General features: G+C 43.6%; 1 protein-coding gene and 1 long non-coding RNA gene across 7 annotated transcripts in view; one reads left to right on the top strand and one right to left on the bottom strand.

Annotated features, from left to right (window-relative positions):
• Positions 1-21447, bottom strand: part of JPH1 (junctophilin 1) — a 103245-nt gene that overhangs the window by 15971 nt on the left and 65827 nt on the right. For 5 of the 6 annotated variants that reach the window (XM_070382228.1, XM_070382226.1, XM_070382227.1 and 2 more), the window contains exons 3-4: positions 14842-14960; positions 3690-4327 (exon numbers count right to left, since the gene is read on the bottom strand). In XM_070382228.1, the coding sequence (XP_070238329.1) occupies positions 3690-4327; positions 14842-14960 (757 nt within the window). Of the gene's footprint in view, positions 1-3689; positions 4328-14841; positions 14961-21447 lie in introns of those variants that run through there. The other variant, XR_011466760.1, reaches the window with a different exon arrangement.
• Positions 1093-5702, top strand: LOC138990695 (uncharacterized). The gene is made up of 3 exons (XR_011466761.1): positions 1093-1155; positions 1601-1957; positions 5543-5702. It is a non-coding gene; the product is annotated as an uncharacterized lncRNA (long non-coding RNA).

Genomic DNA, 21447 nt, shown 5'->3' with positions numbered 1-21447 from the left:
ATAGAAGGCTCAAACAGCCAGGTAAAAAAAAAAAATTCTGGGACGCTATGTTTAACAGGTGGATATCAACACATGACCTCTGTGCTCATCAGACACCTGGGCTGGGTACAGAGTGGAAAGCTTTAAGGTGAAGTCTCATAAACATGACTGCAGTGGCCAGTTGTAGCTTAAAATAGCAAAAAGAAAAAGTCAGTCTTGCTTTTGAAGACTGACTGAGACAGGTGTAATACAAGAAGCTGTTGGGGCAGGGCAGAGTACAAGTCTTGATTAGAAGAAACTTTCAGGCAGTTAGAAACTAAAGTGCAGGAAGTCAAACTATGGAAAGAAATTCTAACTCAAGAATTTTTTTCTTCCAGAGACTATCACTCATTTAAAATTATGAAGAATTTTCTGAAGAGTTAGTACAATTTGCTAAACTTCAAGCTTTTCCAAAAACATGAAAAGAGCAAAAGTTAATTATATGTGTTTACTCGTGTGTGTGTGTGTGTGTGTGTGTGTGTATGATTCAGACCTGATTTGACATGGCTGCCTTAGGTTTTATAACAATTCAGAAGAAAGGTTGGGTAAATCTTAAACTTGGAAGCTGATCAGTGTAACTGCTAAGAGAAAAGTGTGGGTTCTCAGGAGTTGAGTCTCCTAACTAGAAGACCCCTCACTAGTCTCTTTGATCATAAGGTTCTCAAGATATCTCCTTACTGCCTTCTACCCAAGTTGCCATATTGCAAAAATCCAACAAAAATCTTGGCATCACATAGAATGTACTTTCCTGGGACATGAGTCCACATGCAACCACTGCCCACAGGAGTCACAGACTGGAGGAAGGTTGTTAAGTAATCCTTGTTGTGGCTTCCCTTCTCCCAAGTGTTAGCCTGTGTCCCTGAAGATTCTATTTCTAGGAATCAATACCCAGGGTGATCCTGAGGATGGATCAAAATCTACTGGAAAATATTTATGAACTGTTTATGCTCCAACTAGTATTGAGGTGAACTTAATAATAGTGCTTTCTGAATACCTACCCTATGCGAGGAACTAAGACCTTTACAAGTATCAACTCACAACCACTGATATTAATCTTCACAATGTTTGATATAGGTACAGATGAAGAAACTAAGTCACAGAGCAGGTTAAGAAACTTGCCTAAAAGTCAAAGAGCTGGTAAGTAACACAGCTGGGATTTGAACCTATGGTCTGGCATAAGAGGCCACACCCTTAGCTAGTAGCCTACACTCTCAGTAAGTTGGCTGACTACAATTCTGCAAATTGTTTGGTGATTCTGACTCAAAGTGGACCTCTCACACTGTTTCACAAAGAGGAACTCAGTCTGGTTTCCCCTCTAATGTCTGCTTTAGTGTGAATGTTTCTATGAGTTTCCAAGTTGTTATTTGTAAACTTCTAACTTAAAACAGTCTTAATTTCAAAATTGTTATGTAGAGCTCTTTTGTTTTAAAGGTCATTCACTGACTACCTTTAGGATGATTCTGTCACTATCCTAACTCCTTGTGAAGAAAATAGTTATCAGGGGTGTGAAAGGCAGCTTTCTGTTATCAAGGAAGGGAAGGTTAATTGTTAAATCTCTTGTTAAATTGTTAAAACTCTTCAGAAAGCGAAAGTGAAAGTGAAGTCGTGTCCGACTCTTTGCGACCCGTGGACTGTAGCCCACCAAGCTCCTCCGTCCATGGGATGCTCCAAGCAAGAATACTGGAGTGGGCTGCCATTTCCTTCTCCATACACAAGCAGGCGCCAATTCAGCCCTGACTTCCAGCTCCTAACAGAGGTACAGAGCTGCTGGCCGCCTCCTATCCTGGGGTGTCCAAGGGAACCCTAGAGACCAGCCTGCAGAGCTGCAAGATGCTTGGCTGACTCCTAGACTCCGAATGTTCTGCATATCCATGAAACAGATGCTGTTTCTAAACAAGAAGGCGCCAATTCACCAAACATACCAATCAGTTTATTACAGGTAAGAACTAGGTAACTCACCTAAGGGACACTGGGGCATGTACTTTCCCTTAGGGAGTTCTGAAAATCAACTGAACCCCACTAACGGGTACCCAAAAGGTATAAACGATATAGCCTTGTATTGTCTGAATTTTCCTCTTGTAAATCAAGCAAACTAATACCAATTTATATGGGAAGCTTGACTAACCCTATGGATAAATGCTGAAAGCCAAAAGAGAAGTTATCACATTTAACAAATTCAGTAGTGATAACATTAACACATATTTAGTATCAGGATACTGATATATCAATGTTAAAAAAATGCTTACTAAACAGTGAGTCTCAAAGTTACTGTTTTGAAAACCACGTATCTATATAAAAGCTTGACTCTTGGAAAGTTAATCATGTTAATTTGATTAATTTATATTTAGATAATTAAAAAGGTGAGAATTTAAAGAAGGTGGGAACCCATGTTAATAGATATTAGCAAAATAAACCCAAGAAATTTCAAACGTAAAAGTTAGTTGAAAAATGAATTTCAATGTTAACCCTATGAGCAGACTGACAGACAAAAGTAAACTGATGGTTATATTCCTATTGGCCAAAATATTAATCTACGCCTTTATGCAAATATGTCTCAGAAATTACTAGTCAATACTGGGTCAACTGTGGCTTTTTCCCTAAATTACAATCTTTTCCAAAGCCATATGACCAGGTGAACAATTTAACAGACTTTTAAATCTTACTGAATATCAATGAGAGCTTTCTGGTTGAATAATAAAAATGGTAAAGACTCATAATAAAACCAGCATCTACGAGAAAACTGAAATTTTAGGAAGATTTATACTCTGAGGAATTAGAAAACCAAAGTAACTTTCTTAACCAATTGAAAATTTTCACTTCTTATACGGGAAAGCAGTAGTTCTGAAAAGCCTGGCTATTAAATAAAATCCAAACTAAACAATTATGAGAATAATTCACAATAGTAGCCAGAAAAGATGTTTTGTCGAAAGATGCTGACTGTTGTGGGGGTGGAGTCTAAAGGCAAGTTAAGAACGTAGCAAACAGCAGTGGAACTCTCCTGGTTAGAGCACGACAGCCGGCCTCTGGGCCAAGGCCCATGATTCCTTCCCAGCCCCAGCAGTCAGCTGTTGTTACAGGCTGCCCGTTTGTGTCCCCTGCCCCCAAATTCACACAATGAAGCCCTAAGCCCTGGAGGATGGACCTTTGGGAGGTGATCAGGTCATGAGGTTGGAGCCCTTTGACGGTATTAGTTTCCTCTTTCTTAGCCCTGTGAGGACTCAGGGAGAAGGTGGCCCGTGGTCCATGGACCACGCAGTGGGTTCTCACCAGACCTCAGATCTGCTGGTGCCTTGATCTTGGGACCACTCAGCCTCCAGAACTGTGAGAAATAAGCGTTTCCTTTTTAAACCACCCAGTTCAAGGTATAGTTTTTTGTTACCACAGCTGGAGCTAATAAGACAGCTCCCATGAAGCTTACCACCACGTGCTGGTAAAGGCTTGTGAAAGTGGAGCTGGGACAAGGTGGTCACGTGAGCCCACCTGTAGGAAGCCTGAGGAAGGTCGCGAATGCTGCCTGGAGAGCCCCTGGTGGCTAGGCTACTGGTGCTAATAAACGCTACCCTTCACAGCCCTGGGCTCCTTATTGTCATCAAGGCATCAATCTCCCCTGATGTCACCCAGAAGAACCCAGAGGAGCAGAGGGACAGGGAACCACATCTCGTACAACTTACTGAATTGGCTTCTTTTTCCAAAGCAGGGCGCGCATCGCTGCTCGCTGGGTTCTTTGGTATAGCAAGTTCAGACTTCTTAGCTTTTGGCTCAGCTTTGCTTTCTTTGGCAACTGGTTTTGTCACAGATTTAGGGGGACTCCACTTGTTGGGTGACGGCTTGTGCACCAGTGCCGAGGAAGACTGGCTCGACCCCTCCTCCTCTGTGTCCTCCGGAGGGTGCTGGGGGGCGTTCAGTTTCACGTAGTAGCCGTGGTACTGAGAGTGCAGCTCCCCGTTACTGGGGTTGGGGATGTGGTGGCGGCCAGAGTACTTGGAGGAGGGCACGACCGCCCCCACCTCCTTGGGGGGGGCCTTGGAGGTCAAGGGCTTGTTGACGGCGGCTGTCACCTTCTCCTCAGCCGCGCTGCGTCTGTCCTGGTTGAGTCTCGCCCCTGAACTGGGGTTCTGCTTCCTTGCGGGCTTTGGGGAGGGACAGCGGCCTTGTCTGGGACTTGGCTCAGGAGACTCTGGGGGTGTGGTGCCTTTGCGGTAGAAGTGAGGCGATTCCTTTGGTGTGGGGGGCTTTTCCGGGACCTTGTCTTCGGGATTTTCTTTAGCATCTACACCTTCCTGAAATCTCTGTTTGATGTAATCTGGGCCTGGGGAGAAAGTGGACAACAGAAGGGGAGGTGATAAAAATAAGGCATAAAGGCTTATTCCTCTCATGGCTACAAACATATAAATATTTGCTAAATCAACTTAGCCTTTCCTCTTTTTCTCTAAAATATATTTATAAGGCTTTGACTAAGCACAAGGATGTTTCATGCCCTGGGAGAAAGATTAAGGTGATTATGTACTTGCCTGGAGAATCCCATGGACAGAGGAGCCTGGCAGGCTATGGTCCACAGGGCCGCACAGATTCGGACACTACTTAGCACGCACACGCACATATGTACCATTAATTTACACTATTTTGATAGCCATAAAAGTGAAACAGTCCTGATTTCCCTTCCTCCTGCTGGCAGAACAGGGAGGCAGAATTCATATGGATGGAGCACTGCTGACAGCACCATAATTAATCTGCATGTTCAAATTACATGGTATAACTAAAATACAAAGTATATGCTCATATACAAAAATAAACTGACTTGTATGCTTAATATTTAATAGAACACTTAAATATATTAAAAAGAATGTTTTAAAAAATCATCTTGGGACTGGTGCACTGGGACCACCCAGAGGGATGGTATGGGGAGGGAGGAGGGAGGAGGGTTCAGGATGGATTTTCTTTTAAAAATTTAGGAAAAAATAATTAATAAAAAAAAAATTCATTGAGAACAAAAAAAAATGTCTTGAAAAATATATACATAAGAATCTAACATCTTTGTTCTGATGAACTCCAAATGATTTTCTATACTAACTAAATTTATTTTTAACAAGAAATTATGAGCTGCAGAGAGCTCAAAGTTATAGAAAATATAAAAAATAAAAAAAAAAAAAATAAATAAATAAAAAAAAATTGCTATTTGGAAAAAAAAAAAATCATCTACATTGGAGGAGGAGAACATGCAAATAACCTATTTTTTAATGACCCTTCATTAAAGGAGCATTTAAACCGCCCAGTTAGAAACAAACACTGCAGTGTAGGTTACACTTCACAGGATAACTTACTCAGAGGCCCTTCAGAGTCTGTCTTTGCATCGGCAGCGTTTCTGCAGGCATCAGAGTTAAGACAAGCCAGCTGTCCTTGGCTCTGCAGTCTCAAGACTTTTTTTCTGAGTACTTTAGAATTGTTTAACAATCACATGTTATTTTTATAAAAAAGAATCATGTTTTTAAAAAGGGACCCTGGTGCATTGTTATTTTATGGGCAGGTTTGGGGGAGAGTAAGGAGAACTTGTACTACAAGACTGTCCCACCAGCTATGAGCGCTTCAGGAGGCCAGCATCCAGAGAAGGAAGTCTCTGCAGACCTCAGATGTGCTCCAAGGCCCAGGCACTCTGCCCTTCCCCAGTAGCCTCCCCTTTACAGCCTTTGGCCACCACTTCACCCAGCCACCATTTCTCATCAAAGGAAATCAAATCAAGGTCACCCAGTCCAACTGGCCCTCTTCTCTGCAAATGGGAGGTAGCTGACTGCATCATCTCTGGAGTATCCAAAGGAGAACTCGCCCATCAACTTGCTTATAGGAACTGACTAGCTCTTGTCAATCCCAGAGCATTGCCTCTATCACTTTCCTTCCTGCCTCCATGCCCAGCCCTCACCCCAGGCGGGGCTGAAAGACAATTATCTGTGATTATTAAAAATGCATACTACTTCCATCAACAGATGAATGGATAAAGGAGAGGTTTAGACACCCAAAACTGACAGACTAATGAAATTTTGCCATTTATGACCACATGGATGGACTTGGAGGGCATGATGCTAAGTGGAATAAGTCAGAGAAAGACAAATACCATATGTTATCCCTTATATGTGGGAATAAAATAATTTGACATATAAGGGATAGCATTTGTCTTTCTCTGACTTATTTCGCTTAGCATCATGAATATGTGAAACTAGCAGACTCACAGGTTTAGAGAACAATCTTGTGGTTACCAGTGGGGAGGGAGGGACAGGCAGTGTATGGGTGGGGGAGTGGGAGATACAAGCTATATAAGTGGTAAGACAGGCTCAAGGATGTACTGTACAAGGAGAACATAGCTAATATCTTGGAATAACTGTAAATGGGAAATAACCTTTAAAATTGTATAAAAATAAAAAATTACCAACTAGTCACTGCTCTTCCTGGGACAATCTAATTATTTATTGTGAGATGGCCATTTATTATACAAGGTGTTTTCCAAAGTGTTAAGCCTTACCAAAATCCTAGCAAGTGGGCATTATCCTGATTTTACTGATACGGAAACAGCTGCAGTAGCTGAAAAACCCAAAGTCACACAGCTCCTGTGGATCCTTAAGATAAAATATCATGCAACATGTAATATATTAAGCCCAGAAGTGAGAATTCCCAAGGGCCCACATTTATAGGTTGCACTAAGGGACAAAAGCATAAGAGTTCTATCTCACAGTCCATCCTGCAGAAGATAAAGCCACCACTCAGAGGTCAAACTTCCCAAACAGGTCAAGATCATATGCCAACAATCGAGATTTCCTTTCTAAACTTAAGGTTAAACACCCTCTTTACAAGAATTGGCAATATTCTTTTAAATCCACTAAATATGGCAGCATGAATTCTTGGCACAGAGAAAGTTATCTTGCTTGGCTATCCTATCCCCTCTCCAGGTGACTCTTCCCGACCCAGGAATTGAACCAGGGTCTTCTGCACTGCAGATGGATTCTCTACCAGCTGAGCTATCAGGGAAGCCTGAAGAAAAAGAGGCAACTGCAATTATTCAAAAGGTGCCGTTTTTCTTTCCAGCTCCTTCCTTGGGGCTCTGACTAGACCATTACCACCAAGAGAAAGCAGCATTAGCAGCAGCCCTGGAAGGACAGGTTTTTCAACAGGTTCGCCCTGACTTTCAAAAACCCATGAAGAGAATTTATCCTGGTTTTTCACAGAGAAGTCCCTCATCTACTGCAGACTCATTTTTATACAACACCCCCTCCGCAGTATGCTGATGGCATATTTCCTCCCACCCTTCAATGCCACATTTCATCAGACTTTGGTTTCACCTGTGCTTCACTTCCATCCAATTTTAGAGCATGACTGAAATACCCACCTAGGCATGGTAGTAAGTGTTCCGTGCAAAGGTAATTAATAGGCAAGACTCTTAAAGCCAATGGATTTTCCCCTTAAAGTCACCTAACTCTGAAACACAAAGTACTTTCAATGTCTTCAATCCAAGGGGTAAGTGCAAAAGTTATTTTTGCAGACCTTTCTATCTTAAGATTGAGGCATATGAAAAGCTAATGTCTGACTTAAATACACACACCAAAAAGAACAGGAACAAAATAGATTCTGGCAGACGTGGCTAGTTATACATTCTTAAAGTTGGAAGGAGAGAGTCACTGAACCACAGGAAATAAAGATGTCATAAAGCCCGGGTGCTTCAATTTGAAAATGTGAGACTGGAACTGCGATGCTTAAGAGTTTAGGGTTTATCTGGGTAACCACTGGTCTTACCTGTGTCTACTGCGGAAAGCAGATGAGAAGCTGAAATGGGAACTGCTTTGACAGGTCCCAGCAACGTGACAGCTGCCAGCAAAGGATGAGACTGCTGAAATGCTAACAGCGGCAAGAGGTGGTTTATTTGAGAGGAAACTCAGTCAATTCAGTGATAGTGGGTCCCAGAAAAAGAATTTTTTAAAAAAAAGTGATATGCTTTAGTTATCTGGAAAAAGAACAAAGACCTATAATACCTGAATACAAAGCCTAGTTTCAAATGCTCTTTGTAAAGAGTAAATAGATCTCCCCCTACCTCTTAATTTATGCCATTGTGAATAGGCCAAGCTGAGACTGATCTGGCCCCTGGAGGATTCTGTATTAATGGCCTTACAAAGCTATATTCTGGATTCCACTGAACATATTTACTATGTTTATTAACTCTTAAATACCAGTGTAGCCAACTCCTTTAGATCTGTAGGCCTCTCGTGCATTGCTTCTAATCTTAAATGTTTTCAGAAAGGCATTTTTCACTTGTGCCCATCTTCTCAGACATGGTTTTCAGGCGTATTCAGTTTTATCTACAGGGCTTCTGATGATACTCAGAATCTGTTGAGCTCAGAGAATTTACTAGCACCATCTTTCAGATTAAAAACACACACACACACACACACACACAACCTCCCAGCTTTATTACCCATTAAAAATTGGCTGAATGAGGGAATAAACGTACTTCAAAGCAGTGTTCCCCATGAGCTGCCTAGCAGAGGCATGTGGGGTGCGATTCCCAGAGAATTTAGTAAGTATTAATTGAAGCCTAGAAATCTTGAGGTTTAATAAATGTTCCAGGTAACTCTAATGTATTCAGAGCTGGCATTTAAAAGCATGGCAAGTTTGGGATGGACATGTACACACTGCTATATTTAAAATAGATAACCAACAAGGAATTCCTGTAGAGCACAGGGAACTCTGCTCAATATTCTGTAATAACCTCCATGGAAAAAGAATCTGAAAAAGAATGCCACTGCTGCTGCTAAGTCTCTTCAGTCGTGTCCAACTCTGTGCGACCCCATAGACGGCAGCCCACCAGGCTCCCCCATCCCTGGGATTCTCAAGGCAAGAACACTGGAGTGGGTTGCCATTTCCTTCTCCAATGCATGAAAGAGTGAAAGTGAAGTCGCTCAGTCGTGTCCGACTCTCAGCGACCCCATGGACTGCAGCCTACCAGGCTCCTGCGTCCATGGGATTTTCCAGGCAAGAGTACTAGACATATGTATATGTCTAACTGAATCACTTAGGTGTGCACTTGAAACTAATACATTGTTAATCAACTATAATATAAAATTAAAAATAAAAGAGAAAAAAAGACACCAGGGTGAGAGACCTTGAAATAAAAGACTGATTTCACACACACAAAAATAAATTTGAACAGTATGGCAAGAAGTATGCTGACCAGAGCCAACCTAACTCCAGCCTTCCTCACCTGCATCCAGCTGGAAATGGTTCCAACATGGCATAGTCAACTGGGGCGGGCCAGCTCAATGAGGGTGTAGACTTAGATTTTCCAGAGTAAGATTAAGTGCTTTTAAAACAAAATATCTAACATACTGTGGAGGGCAGAAGTTTTTCCTGGACAGTTTTCTTGGGGGGCGCATGGTGTGCCTGTGCTTGTTCTGTGTGGTAATGTGCCCATGCCGCGATGCCAGCACCACAGAGCTGATGAGATGCAGCGGCTCACTACAAAGATGGGTCAGAATATCGCCAGGGAGGAAATGATGACAAGTGCTGAGAGTTGCCGCAGTCAGCATTTTGGTCTGTTTTTACAGACAGTATTTCTGAGTCCTTAAGGGATGTTTCTGGGAAGAAGTCAGGTCACCTGCTAACTGACGTGCCACACAACACAAAACAACAACACATTGTTGTTGAGCACATGTCAGGCCCCCACGCGGAGAGGTTATGAGTTACAGTTGGCATGAAGCCTCTGAACAGATACTGCAGATGGAAAACAGCGGGGGCGTTCAGCTAGTTCTTCATATGTGAGCCTCGGTGAAATGGTGGGGGGCACCACGAAGGCCCCCCAGGGCAGTGCACACGCTTCGTAGCAACATCAGAAGTCATTACATGGAATTTTGGTATTTTTGATGGGGACTGTCAGTCACTAAAAGAAGACCAGATTGAAAGGTTTTAAAAAAAGTATACAACTGATGGCAGATCGCTACGTGGACAGAATGACACTTTCCAAAGGACTTCAGGGCCCCATCCAGTACTGTCCTGCAACTTCTGAGAACAGAACCGCAGCACTCCGGTCTGCAAGTCGTAGGACACTCAGCCAGGGCGGTGCACGTGGCAGGCTCTCAGTACACATGTGTGTCGAATGGGATACAGTGGGATACACAGGTGGTAATAATCTGAAGTCCCATGAATTACTAATTTCTCATCAACTAGTAGATTATTCCATTTCCCTTTCTCTATGAAAAAAAGTTATTCCAAAATTTGGGTCTGTAAAGTGAGTTTAGAAGTTATCTATTCCAGGAAACTTTTTTTTTTTTTCTTAACAAAAAGTACTTATTAATAATGTGTGTTAGTGTGTCTGACTCTTTGTGACCCCATGGATCGTAGCCTGCTAGGCTCCTCTGTCCGTGGGATTCCACAGGCAAAAGAACATGGAATGGGTTACCATTTCCTATTCCAAAGCATAGACAATTCTTGGGACTTCTAATTCATACCAGAAGTGTGAGCTTAGTTGACACTGTCTCAAAATAACCTATACCAAAAGACTTCACTTGAAGTAATCAACACATTCTATGCACATGTGTGTAACATACATGCTCTTGTACCTTGAACGCTTATGTCTCCTTGCCCTCACAAATTCAGATGTTGAGGCCCTAACCCCCAGTGTGATGTTACTTGGTGGTGGGGCCTTGGGGAGATAGTTTAGCTCATGAGGGGAAACTCTCATGAGTCTCATGGGCTTAATGTTCTTATAAAAACTGGAAGAGACACCAGAGTTCTCATCCTCCAGGTTCATGGACTGTGGAAAGGCTGTCTGCCAGCCGGGAAGAATCACCTGAACCCAATCGTGTTAGCATCCAGATCTTGCAATTACAGCTTCCAGAACTAAGAAAAATAAATGTCTGTTGTGTAAGCCACCATGTCCATGGTATTTTGTTGTAGCAGCCCAAGTCAACTAATAGACATGCTTAAACCCAGGAAGATGAAGCTTGTGAGGCTGTTGCTTGGGTCACCTCCCAAGAGGGCTCTACATACTATAGTCACCTATACTATGTATATATAATATACGCTATATAAGTATAGTCTACATAATGTAGTCACATTTGCTTTTTCCATCCATGACCAGTCACCCCCACAACTGATAAACATCACTTGAAATAAAAAACAAAATAAGGCATCTTGATGGAAAGGAAACTGAAACAGTGGGAGGAAAAGAGCCATACACAGAGTTTCCCAATTACCGTTCGCCATGTCCAGCTCCCCACCACCTCCTCCGTTGACCATCCCAAGTCCTGTCTCGGCTTTCCTGGCTCAGAAAGCCCATTTCATCAGCCCTTTGAAGCCGTGCCACCCCTCAGGGCCGACTCCCATCGCCGAAGCTCACAAGACTGACATGTGACACCAGAAGAGCAATTCATCAGTTCACAATGAGCGAGGTAAATGTCACAAAGGCCGGGACCAGCACTGATGCCACCAGGGCACACTCTCCCCACTGGCAGACCTCCACGAGAAGCTTCACCAAAATTAGAAGGTTACTGGTGACGGCGGAATCGAGACAGAGGCATGAGATGAATCAAGTATCCAATGGCATCAGGCTGAGCGCGCCTGTTGCATCCATTTCCTCACTTGGATGATCTTGCCAATAAAGCCATACACGCTGGCTACCTCTCCCTGCATCCTTCCCCATAACAAAACGTCCCTGCCAGTGCAACTACAATACTCCAAGGTTCTGGCTGCAGCTTCGCTCTCCTCTGGATAGTGTTCGAATGGACACTGCCTATTTTTGCCTCTGTGACTCTTTTTTTTTTTTTAATACTACTTTGGGTGACCAAGTCTTAGTAAGTTCTAATACACTAAATCAGGTCACAAGGAAATCTTGCTGAACTACAGACATACTACCTATCACGTATGATCATTTTATACATTCCTGTGCTGTCTCTTGGGCTTATTTTAACACTCAGTTGCTAAGTCGTGTCCGACTCTTTGCTACCCCATCGACAGCAGCACGCCAGGCCTCCCTGTCCCTCAACCACCTCCCGGAGTTCGCCCAAGTTCATGTCCATTTAATTCTCAGAGGGCAATCTTACTTCTAAGTTCTGGGGGTATGACTCACTGCGTCACTCTTACTCATGGCAATTTAGGTTTCTGTGTGTGAATGCAATTATCTACATACATGAATTCAACTACACACACGAATGCAATTACCTACATACACGGTCAGATACATCTATTCGAATGCCTTGTACTGTTCTAACCCTGCCCTTTGAATGATTAAGCTATCCCACATGGCCACCGTTTTTACTATGCATTTATTTGCCTGTGCCTGGTCTTAGTCGCGGGATGTGGGATCTAGTTCCTTGACCAGGATTGAACCCAGGCCCCCTGCATTGGGAGCACAGAGTCTTAACCACTGGACCACCAGGGAAGTCCCTTTTCCGTCGTTTTTAATTGAACTGTAGAATAATACAGATTTGAGCTAAAAAGTATAAGATTGAATTAAGACTGGAAACTTCTGAAAATACTGCCGACTCCTGCAAAGAGGTAACTCACCATAAAAGTTCAAAATATTAGCTATGACAGATACCCTTTTTTCCAAGGGTTAATGACTTCTATGCACGACACATTCATTCCCAACAAAGGAAACATTTGTATCTGGGATATGTAAATGAAACCCGCAGTCTGACTCAGAAAAAGTACTTGAAAGCCCTTTCAGAAATGTCTATCTGATTTGATCACCCTGTGAAGAATACACAGTGGAAAGCATGAGTTATGCTCCCTTGAGAAGATCAATAATACTCAGTACAGAAAAGGCTTTCTATACAGTTGCTGAAGGTAGTGCTGGCTGTGGGTCAAAGGGGATCGCTGCCGTCCCCCCTTAGCTCCTGTCTCAAATAGACCCCTTGTCATCTCATGCTACTCTGATGTATTTATTACTGAGGGACAACTGGCTTGTGTGATGTTTTAGCTACGAAAGGGTGGAATGGCATTTTCCCACATTTTCCCCCCTCCTCAAATGCTTTCCCATCACAAAAGGCTTTAAAAAACCTTTTAGTCTGAAAAACTGAGATGACCTCCCCTATCATTTACCTCCTGTTAACACCAACTGGCAATCTCAGGGACCCCATCCCCAGCGGAGTGAACAACAGAACTGAGCAATTACCATCTGCAGACAATAATGAGTTTGTTTGCTTCCACCGCAGCTCAAGGCTAGGGCTGCGTCATGAAGCTGCTTTGTCTCCCCACTGCCCAGCTGCTGCCAAGAGCATCACTACTGCAAAGGGACAAGAGGGTCCCTCCTGGGTGGCTGAACCCCCTCTTCAGCTCTCACACCCTACAACAAGTAGTTCCCAAGGTCCTTAGGCCCAGGGATGTGGGAACTTCCAGAGAAGCGTTTATTCCTACCCCCAAAATGGAAAATTTCCCTTTCCTAATAAAACAAGTATGCATTAAATGATTTCAGTCGACCCAGAGATGGGACACAAATAAAATAAAACACAACACAAAGGACGCATATGAAAGAAAACATCCATTGCCCCTGGTTTTCTCCCTTGAGCTATACAGAACTAGTCACTCTATAGTAACTCAATCACTCTGCACCCGAACCCAGCCCTGTCCCAAAGCGCTCTCATAAAAACTGAGTCTTGCTAACATGGCCTTTTACTGTCTTCACCCTTCACAGAAAAAAAAAAAATCCTGTCCTTTTTTTCTCATTCTCCCATGCTATATTACAGTCAATTTTCTAGCTTTTACATGGAAGCTTGCTCTTCTGTACACCATGACTTACCTTGTTCACGTAGTCACACGGATGCCCTGTGGGTTCCAGTATTTTATCACCCTCACTGGAACCAAACAGGTATTGGACACACGTGTTGTGCAGGGTGCTAGTTATCCAGCTTGATTAACAGAAACCAATGGGGAAAAACTCTTCACCAAGAAAACATAAATTTCGATACTTAGAAATTAAGAACATTTCTTTTAGTCTCTTTGCCTGGAAACCTGTTGATCCCTTCAATCAACAGGAAGTTGTTTCTACAACAATGCAGAATCAATAAAATGGCAATTGCCACCTTTTCCTATAACACATATTAAACATAATCCTATAACATCCTGTATTAAAGAAAGGGATGGTAACAGTTTACTAGGAAAGCTCTAAGGAGTGAGTTAAATATTTAAACCTGCTGTAAATATCTGCTTACTGCTACGGTACAACGTTTGAGAGGCAGATGACCTGGGTTGATTTTGTGTGTGCGTGGTTGTCCCTTTCATTTTTCTATCATGACATACATTCTCCTCTTAGTCTGTGCAGAGGCAACTGTCTTTAAGTGGTGCGTTTCTTTACATCCCAACATTCCTTTGAGCTGTATTAAAAACATGAGCCCAGTACTTCTAGTTTTTCCTTTGCTAATGTGATTGTTACAGGTGCCTGATTTTGAGGCATTTGTTTTAGCACCTGTGATGGACCCCGACACATAACACCATTTCTTGGATGCTCATTTTAGATTCTCATCTTGCTTATGCTATCAGTTGGAAGTTTGCTGCTCTGGGTGGGAGAGCAGAAGGCGAGGGAGACGCACTCGGGAAGAACAAGCCAGAACTCCAGCACGAACACTCAAGACTTCAGACATGTGTTACTCTAAGCTCCCAATTTTACTGTAGTCCTGCTGAAATTCAGGGGGCACAGATCTTCAGATTATAAAGAAAAGCAGGCGAAAGGAAACCAGAGGCCACGTTCCTAGCCCCCCACCCCCTCCTATCTCAGCAGGTCCTACCTGCTCCCCACCCATTGCAGGTCCTACCTGCTCCCATCCCCCCGACCAACAGCATCGCAGGTCCCACCTGGCTGGTAGAAGTCCGGCGACAGCTCTCGGGCCACAGCTCTCGCGATGTCACACTCCTGGCGGGCGGCCAGCGCGGCCTGGTCTGCTGCGTCGGCTTTGGCTCTCGCGTGGGCGGTCCTGCGGAAGCACAGAGGGTTGGTCAGCAAGTGTGCTGCTGCTGCGGTTAAGTCGCTTCAGTCGTGTCCGACTCTCTGCGACCCCACAGACGGCAGCCCACCAGGCTCCCCTGTCCTGGGATTCTCCAGGCAAGAACACTGGAGTGGGTTGCCATTTCCTTCTCCAAGGCATAAAAGTGAAAAGTGAAAGTGAAGTCGCTCAGTCGTCTCCGACTCTTAGCGACCCCATGGACTGCGGCCCACCAGGGTCCTCCATCCATGGGATTTTCCAGGCAAGAGTACTGGAGTGGGGTGCCATTGCCTTCTCCGCAGCAAGGGTGGTGCCCTGGTAATTATACAGGACCTGCAAAAATGGTCTATGGGGCAGGCGGGGAGGGGAAGAAATGCTCAAAGTGACCCTGGCCCCACACCTGCCACAGGAAGTTCTGCACTCATTTCGCTGTGAGACGTCAATGATAAAAAAGGCGGATGAACACCTGTGAGTTGCCTTGATCTTTCTTGCAAGGTTGACGAATGTACATGGAAGTTACGCGCAGCTTAAAGCAAAGCTTACTGTTCAAAACGTACAGGATCAAATCCCCTATTGACTTTGGCTGGGGGTGCGGTTCTTCTTTTCTGTCCCCCAACCATGGAGAACAGAACTGGATCATGCAAATTAGTATAGAGCCCATATATTTCATTTCTCTGGTAGAGTCAATATAAGGATTTGAGTAAGAAAGATCTGCCCAGTGGTGTGCTAGTAAAGAAGCTCTCTGGGGAACAAAAAAAATAGTAAAACTCTGATCTGTAGCATCGACTGACTGCTTTAGAAATATTTTTTTGTTTTTTGGCCATGCTACACACCATGTGGGATCTTAGCTCCTAGACCTGAGATTAAACTTGAGCCCCCTGCACTGGAAGTGAGGAGTCTTAACCACAGGGAAGTGCCAGCACTGGCTGATTTCTGTCGTGTATTGAAGACATGCTCCCAGCACGGCCAGGTCATGCTACCAGTGTGATTTGCTGAATGTGTAGTTGGGAGCAGACCAACACCGTGGGCTCCCCTCTGGGTCTGCTGGGGGAATGGTTCCAAGGATGGTTCCAAGAAGTCCATTTAGTTGCTCTTTAAGCACGTTTCTTGTGTGAAACAAAAGAGGAGGAGAGAAGTGGAGCTGCAGAGGAGGAAAGGGGTCTCTTTCAGTCTACCACCTTCTCCCTGGCCCAATTCCTTACCCACTGAAACCTCTGCTCTTTCTAGAGGACTAGGGCTGGGAGGAAGGAAGCAGGAGTGAGAATGGGCCTCCCTATGGCAAGACTCACGGAGACTGACATCTGCCTGCCCAAGAAGAGGGGCTTGGAGGCTGAGACTGGGTCATCCACTTCCGAAGGAGAAGATCTTGTCCAATTGGTATTTAGATGATGACCCTGTGCACCTACTTCTTATAATTTTATAAACTTCCTATTTTCTTCTATTAGTGCTAGGCAGGGCTATGGTAACTAGTAGTAAAAGCTTAAGAAGAGTTTAAAACAGGTGACAGCACTTATTTCAGAGAGAGCAGGAGAGGAAATGTTGGGAAATGGCATTGTGTCCTAGCCAGGGAGGACAGGGTTTGACCTGAGGATCTGGGGCTAAATGCCGGAGGCCCCATTCTCCAATGACCTTCTCTAACTCCCTGCTTGCACCCTGTGTTCTCAGGCAGGGGCCCCCTTCACTCCTACTTAGGACCTAGCTGAGCTTGGAGGCTTGCTGTACTATAATGTTAAGTGTCATGGAGATTTTTATTTTAGGGATTTTTTTTCTTAATTTTGGTCCTCTACTATATTCCCACCCCTTCATGGATCACAGCCTTGTCATGGGGAAGGGGCTTGCGTAACTCAATGAAGCTATGAGCCATGCTGTGCAGAGCCACCCAAGATGGATGGGTCATAGTGAAGAGTTCTGACACCATGTGGTCTACTGGAGGAGGGAATGACAACCTACTCTAGTATTCTTGCCTGGAGAATGCCACGGACAGGAGGAAAATGCAAGAAGATAAGACACCAGATGATAAGCCTCCAGGTTGGAAAGTGTCCAATATGTTACAGGGGAAGAGTGGAGGGCAATTACTAATAGCTTCAGTAAGAATGAATCGGCTGGGCCAAAATGGAAATGACATTCAGCTGAGGATGTGTCTGGTGGTGAAAGTAAAGTCTGATGCTGTGAAGAGCAATATCGCATAGGAACCTGGAATGGTAGGTAGGTCCATGAATCAAGGAAAATTGGACATGGTCAAGCAGTAGATGGCAAAGATTGAGCACTGACATCTTAGGAATCAGTGAACTAAAATGGACAGGAATGGGTGAATTTAATTCAGATGACCATTATATCTACTTCTGTGATCAAGAATTCCTTAGAAGAAATGGCTTCGAGCTAGGCTTCAGCAGTGTTTGAACAGAGAACTTCCAAATTGTACAACCTGGTTTTCAAAGAGGCAGAGGAACCACAAAATCAAACTGCCAACTTTCAGTGGATCATGGAGAAAGCAAAGGAGTTTCAGAAAAAATCTATTTCTGCTTCATTGACTACACTAAAGGCTTTGACTGTGTGGACCATAACAAACTGCAGAAAATTCTTTAAGAGATGTGAGTACATGACTTTATCTGTCTCCTGAGAAACTTGTAAGCAGGTCAAAAAGCAACAGTAAGAACCAGACATGAACAATGGACTAGTTCAAAATTGGGAAAGGAGTATGACAAGGCTGTATACCATCATGTCACCCTTTTTATTTAACTTATATGCAGAGTATATCATACAAAATGCCAAGCTGGATGAATCACAAGCTGGAATCCAGACTGCCAGGAGAAATATCAACAACCTCAGATATGCAGATGATACCACTCTAATGGCAGAAAGTGAAGAGGAATTAAGAACCTCTTGATAAGGGTGAAAAAGGAAAGTGAAAAAGCTGGCCTGAAACTCACCATTAAAAGACCAAGATCCTGACATCAGGTCCCATCACTTCATGGCAAACAGGAGAAAAAGTGGAAGCAGTGACAGATTTTCTTTTCTTGGGCTCCAAAACCATTGTGGACTGTGACTGCAGCCATGGAATTAAAAGATGGTTGCCCCTTGGAAGGAAAGCTATGACAAACCTAGACAGTGTATTATAAGGCAGAGATATCACTTTGCTGACAGAGGTCTGTATAGTCAAAGCTATGGTTTTTCAGTAGTCGTGCACAGATGTGAGAGTTGGACCATAAAGAAATTTGAGTGTCAAATTGATGCTTTAAACTGTGGTGCTGGAGAAGACTCTTAAGAGTCCTGTGGACTATAAGGAGATCACACCAGTCAACCCTGAATATTCACTGGAAACATTATTGCTGAGGCTGAAGCACCAATATTTTGGCCAACTGATGGGAAGAGCCGGCTCATTGGAAAAGACCCTGATGCTGGGAAAGACTGAGGGCAAGAGAAGGGGGCAGCAGAGGATGAAGATGGTTGGGTAGCATCACCAATTCAATGGACATGAGTTTGAACAAACTCCAGGAGACAGTGGAGGACAGAGAGTCGGGCACGGCTTAAGGACTAAATAACAGCAACACTATATTCCCAAGGCACAGAACACTGCTTGACACATAGTATTTATTGAAGGATCATTTCATAAATAAAAGAATGAAGGATGTTAGGAACAGCTGGGCAGTCACTTAAAAATGAATGGACTGACCAAACTACAGATCAGCAGTTTCCAAGGGTTCACAGTGAAAGCAGGTAAGGGATGAACAAGTGGATCACAAGGAATATTTAGGGGCTGAAACTATTCTGGATAATCCTCTAATGGGGGAGGGGGCACGACATCATGCTCTTGTCATAACCCACTGAACTGTACAAAGAGTGAACCATATAGTACAGACTTTTAGTTAATACTAACATATCCACATGGGTTCCTCAATTGTATCAAATGTACCCATTACTGCAAGATGTTAATAACAAGGGGAATTGGGTGTGGATGTGGGCAGAGGAGGTATTCAGAAACTCTGTACTTCCTGCTCAATTTTTTCTGTATACTTAAAACTGCTCTAAAAAATAAAGTGTATGAATTAAAATCGAATAAATCAAATTCATCAGAATTATTATTTATGAATTACAGAGGGTATTATATATGATCCCTGTTGATAGGGTATGCAGACAAGATCAAGAGGGTTAGAACATATTCCTAAAACCCCCCGAGGAAGCCATCACTGATGAGGCTTTAGTTCCATGTGTTGGGCCTGAGACTCAGTGGATGCCCTCTCTTATGCTCTCTCAGTTTCTCAGAATCTCAACTCTTTTTTGTCCCCAGAATTATTTTCCATTTTATCTGCTATACTTAGCTCAAGCCTAATTATGTCTAGGTACCATAATTAATGAAGCCACAAGAGTATAGTTATCCTGCCCTATAATAAAATCTGCTAGCCTTTCAAAGATAAACTTGCAAAATTCAAGTACTATCTATTCTGACTCAATCACAACCCACCACCATAGAGTGAAATAAATGGCGGAAGTATTTCCACCACTTCTGACAGCAAGCTAAACTGGAAAACAGACAAACACAGCTTAACCCTTCTTCAAATATATTTTGGAAGCACTGCATCAGCAAAGCCTTAACCCTTTACTACTTGTTCTTTCCTGTAAGATCAGACAAAGGTGGCGGGGGCACTTTTCCACTGAGTGCCTCCCTGTGTCAGTGCTTCTGCATGATTGCCATGATGGTCAAAACCATAGTCAAGCCTGAAACCAGGTGTGTGCCCAGGAGCTTCTGGTAATCCTGGACCTGGTAACAAGAAATAGAAGAGAGGGACTTCCCTGGTGGTCCAGTGGTTAAGAATCCACCTGCCAATGCAGGGGACACGGATTCAATCCCTGATCTGGGAAGATCCTACATGCCGCGAGCAACTAAGCCCATGCATGACAACTGCCGTGTGCCTGGAGCCCGTGCTCTGCAACAGGAGAAGCCACCGCACACTGCACCGTAATGAAGAACAGCCCCCACCCCCACTGCAACTAGAGAAAGCCCACACACAGCAACAAATACCCAGCTTAGCCAAAAATAAATAAATAATTTTTAAAAAGTAGGAGAGAACAGGAAGCCATCTGAGTTTGCTGTCATCAAAAGTGCTGTGGGGTCGGGCCACTGATACATCTTGATTTTGTCCAGGGGAAAAATCCGGGCTTGACCCCAGTTCACGTGACTCATGTGTTCCAATCCCAGGCTCAGTTCTCGAGCAACGCACAATCCCTTTAGTCAGTAAGAGATGCCCAAATGCCATCGTTCGTGGGTCAGTGGTGGGGGGTTGGTGGTGGGAGAGAAGACAGGTGGAAACTACTCAAAGTGGATGCCCGGCTGCTTCCAGATGGCTGTTCACGTGAAACACATACAAAGAAGGAGCGCTCACACGTGCCCAAGAAGATTTTGTTTACTCCAAAGACTGCTGACACCCATCAATCTTCAGACCCTCAAAAATCTCCTAATACCATCATCATCACCTATACTTTCTCGTATCAAATGCAGCAAAAAGTAAGGGGAAAACACCATCTCTCAGGCATCAGTGGCTGACTTTCTTTCAGGGTCCTACTTTTACCAATAAACCAGTTTTAACATGTAGAGAGTTACTATTTTGGGGTAAATAGCTACGGAGAGTTCTGGGTCACTGGCTAAGCTGGTATAGCAGGTTAAGTGACCCTCACCCAGACATAAGCCCTGCAAAGGTCACTTGCGAACAGCCCAAACAGCAACAGTGGAAGTTCTGAATGTCAGGCACCACTGCACGCAAACCTTCATTACAGCTTGTTGCTTTCCAATCAGTAGTGATGTTAGTCGCTCAGTCATGTCCGACTCTTAGTGACCCCACGGATTACAGTCAACCACGCTCATGGAATTCTCCAGGCAATACTGGAGTGGGTTGCCATTTCCTTTTCCAGGGGATCTTCAGGGATCGAACCTGAGTCTCCTGCACTCGCAAGTGGATTCTTTACCATCTCAGCCACGAGGGAATTTGATGAGAATTTTTTTTTTTCTTTAGAGACTAAAATACATGTTTCATGAACTCTCAGAAACACCTTACTCAGAACAAAACAATCTGGCTTTCTCAGTTTTTCTTAAACATTATGTTTTTACAAAAAAAGAAAAGCACATAATACATGGAACACGCTCAGCACATACCTACTACTAAGGTACACGCAGGTCCCTCAGACAACTGTTCCAACTTGTTTCCATATTTTATGCACCTATTCACTGACGTAGCAGATAAAGATTTTAATCTAGAATGAACCAGAATTTGACTAAAGGTAAAACTGTATACAATGTTTATAATTTTCTATTTCTACTGTTTATATTTTCTTCCCAACAAAAAACTGCTTTGAGAAAAACATGCTGATTTTGATGTGTCTTCAAATTTGTTATGTTCAAAGTGAAGGTGCCTGATCTGACTCTGAAAATTTGATGGCAGAGGCTGTCATTGATTGGTTCAGGAGCTACACATGTAATCTGCTT

Source organism: Bos mutus, chromosome 14 (assembly GCF_027580195.1).
Source record: "Bos mutus isolate GX-2022 chromosome 14, NWIPB_WYAK_1.1, whole genome shotgun sequence".
NCBI lineage: Eukaryota > Metazoa > Chordata > Mammalia > Artiodactyla > Bovidae > Bos > Bos mutus.
Note: the sequence above shows the minus strand (reverse complement) of the source record. Positions and strands in the feature narration are given on the sequence as shown.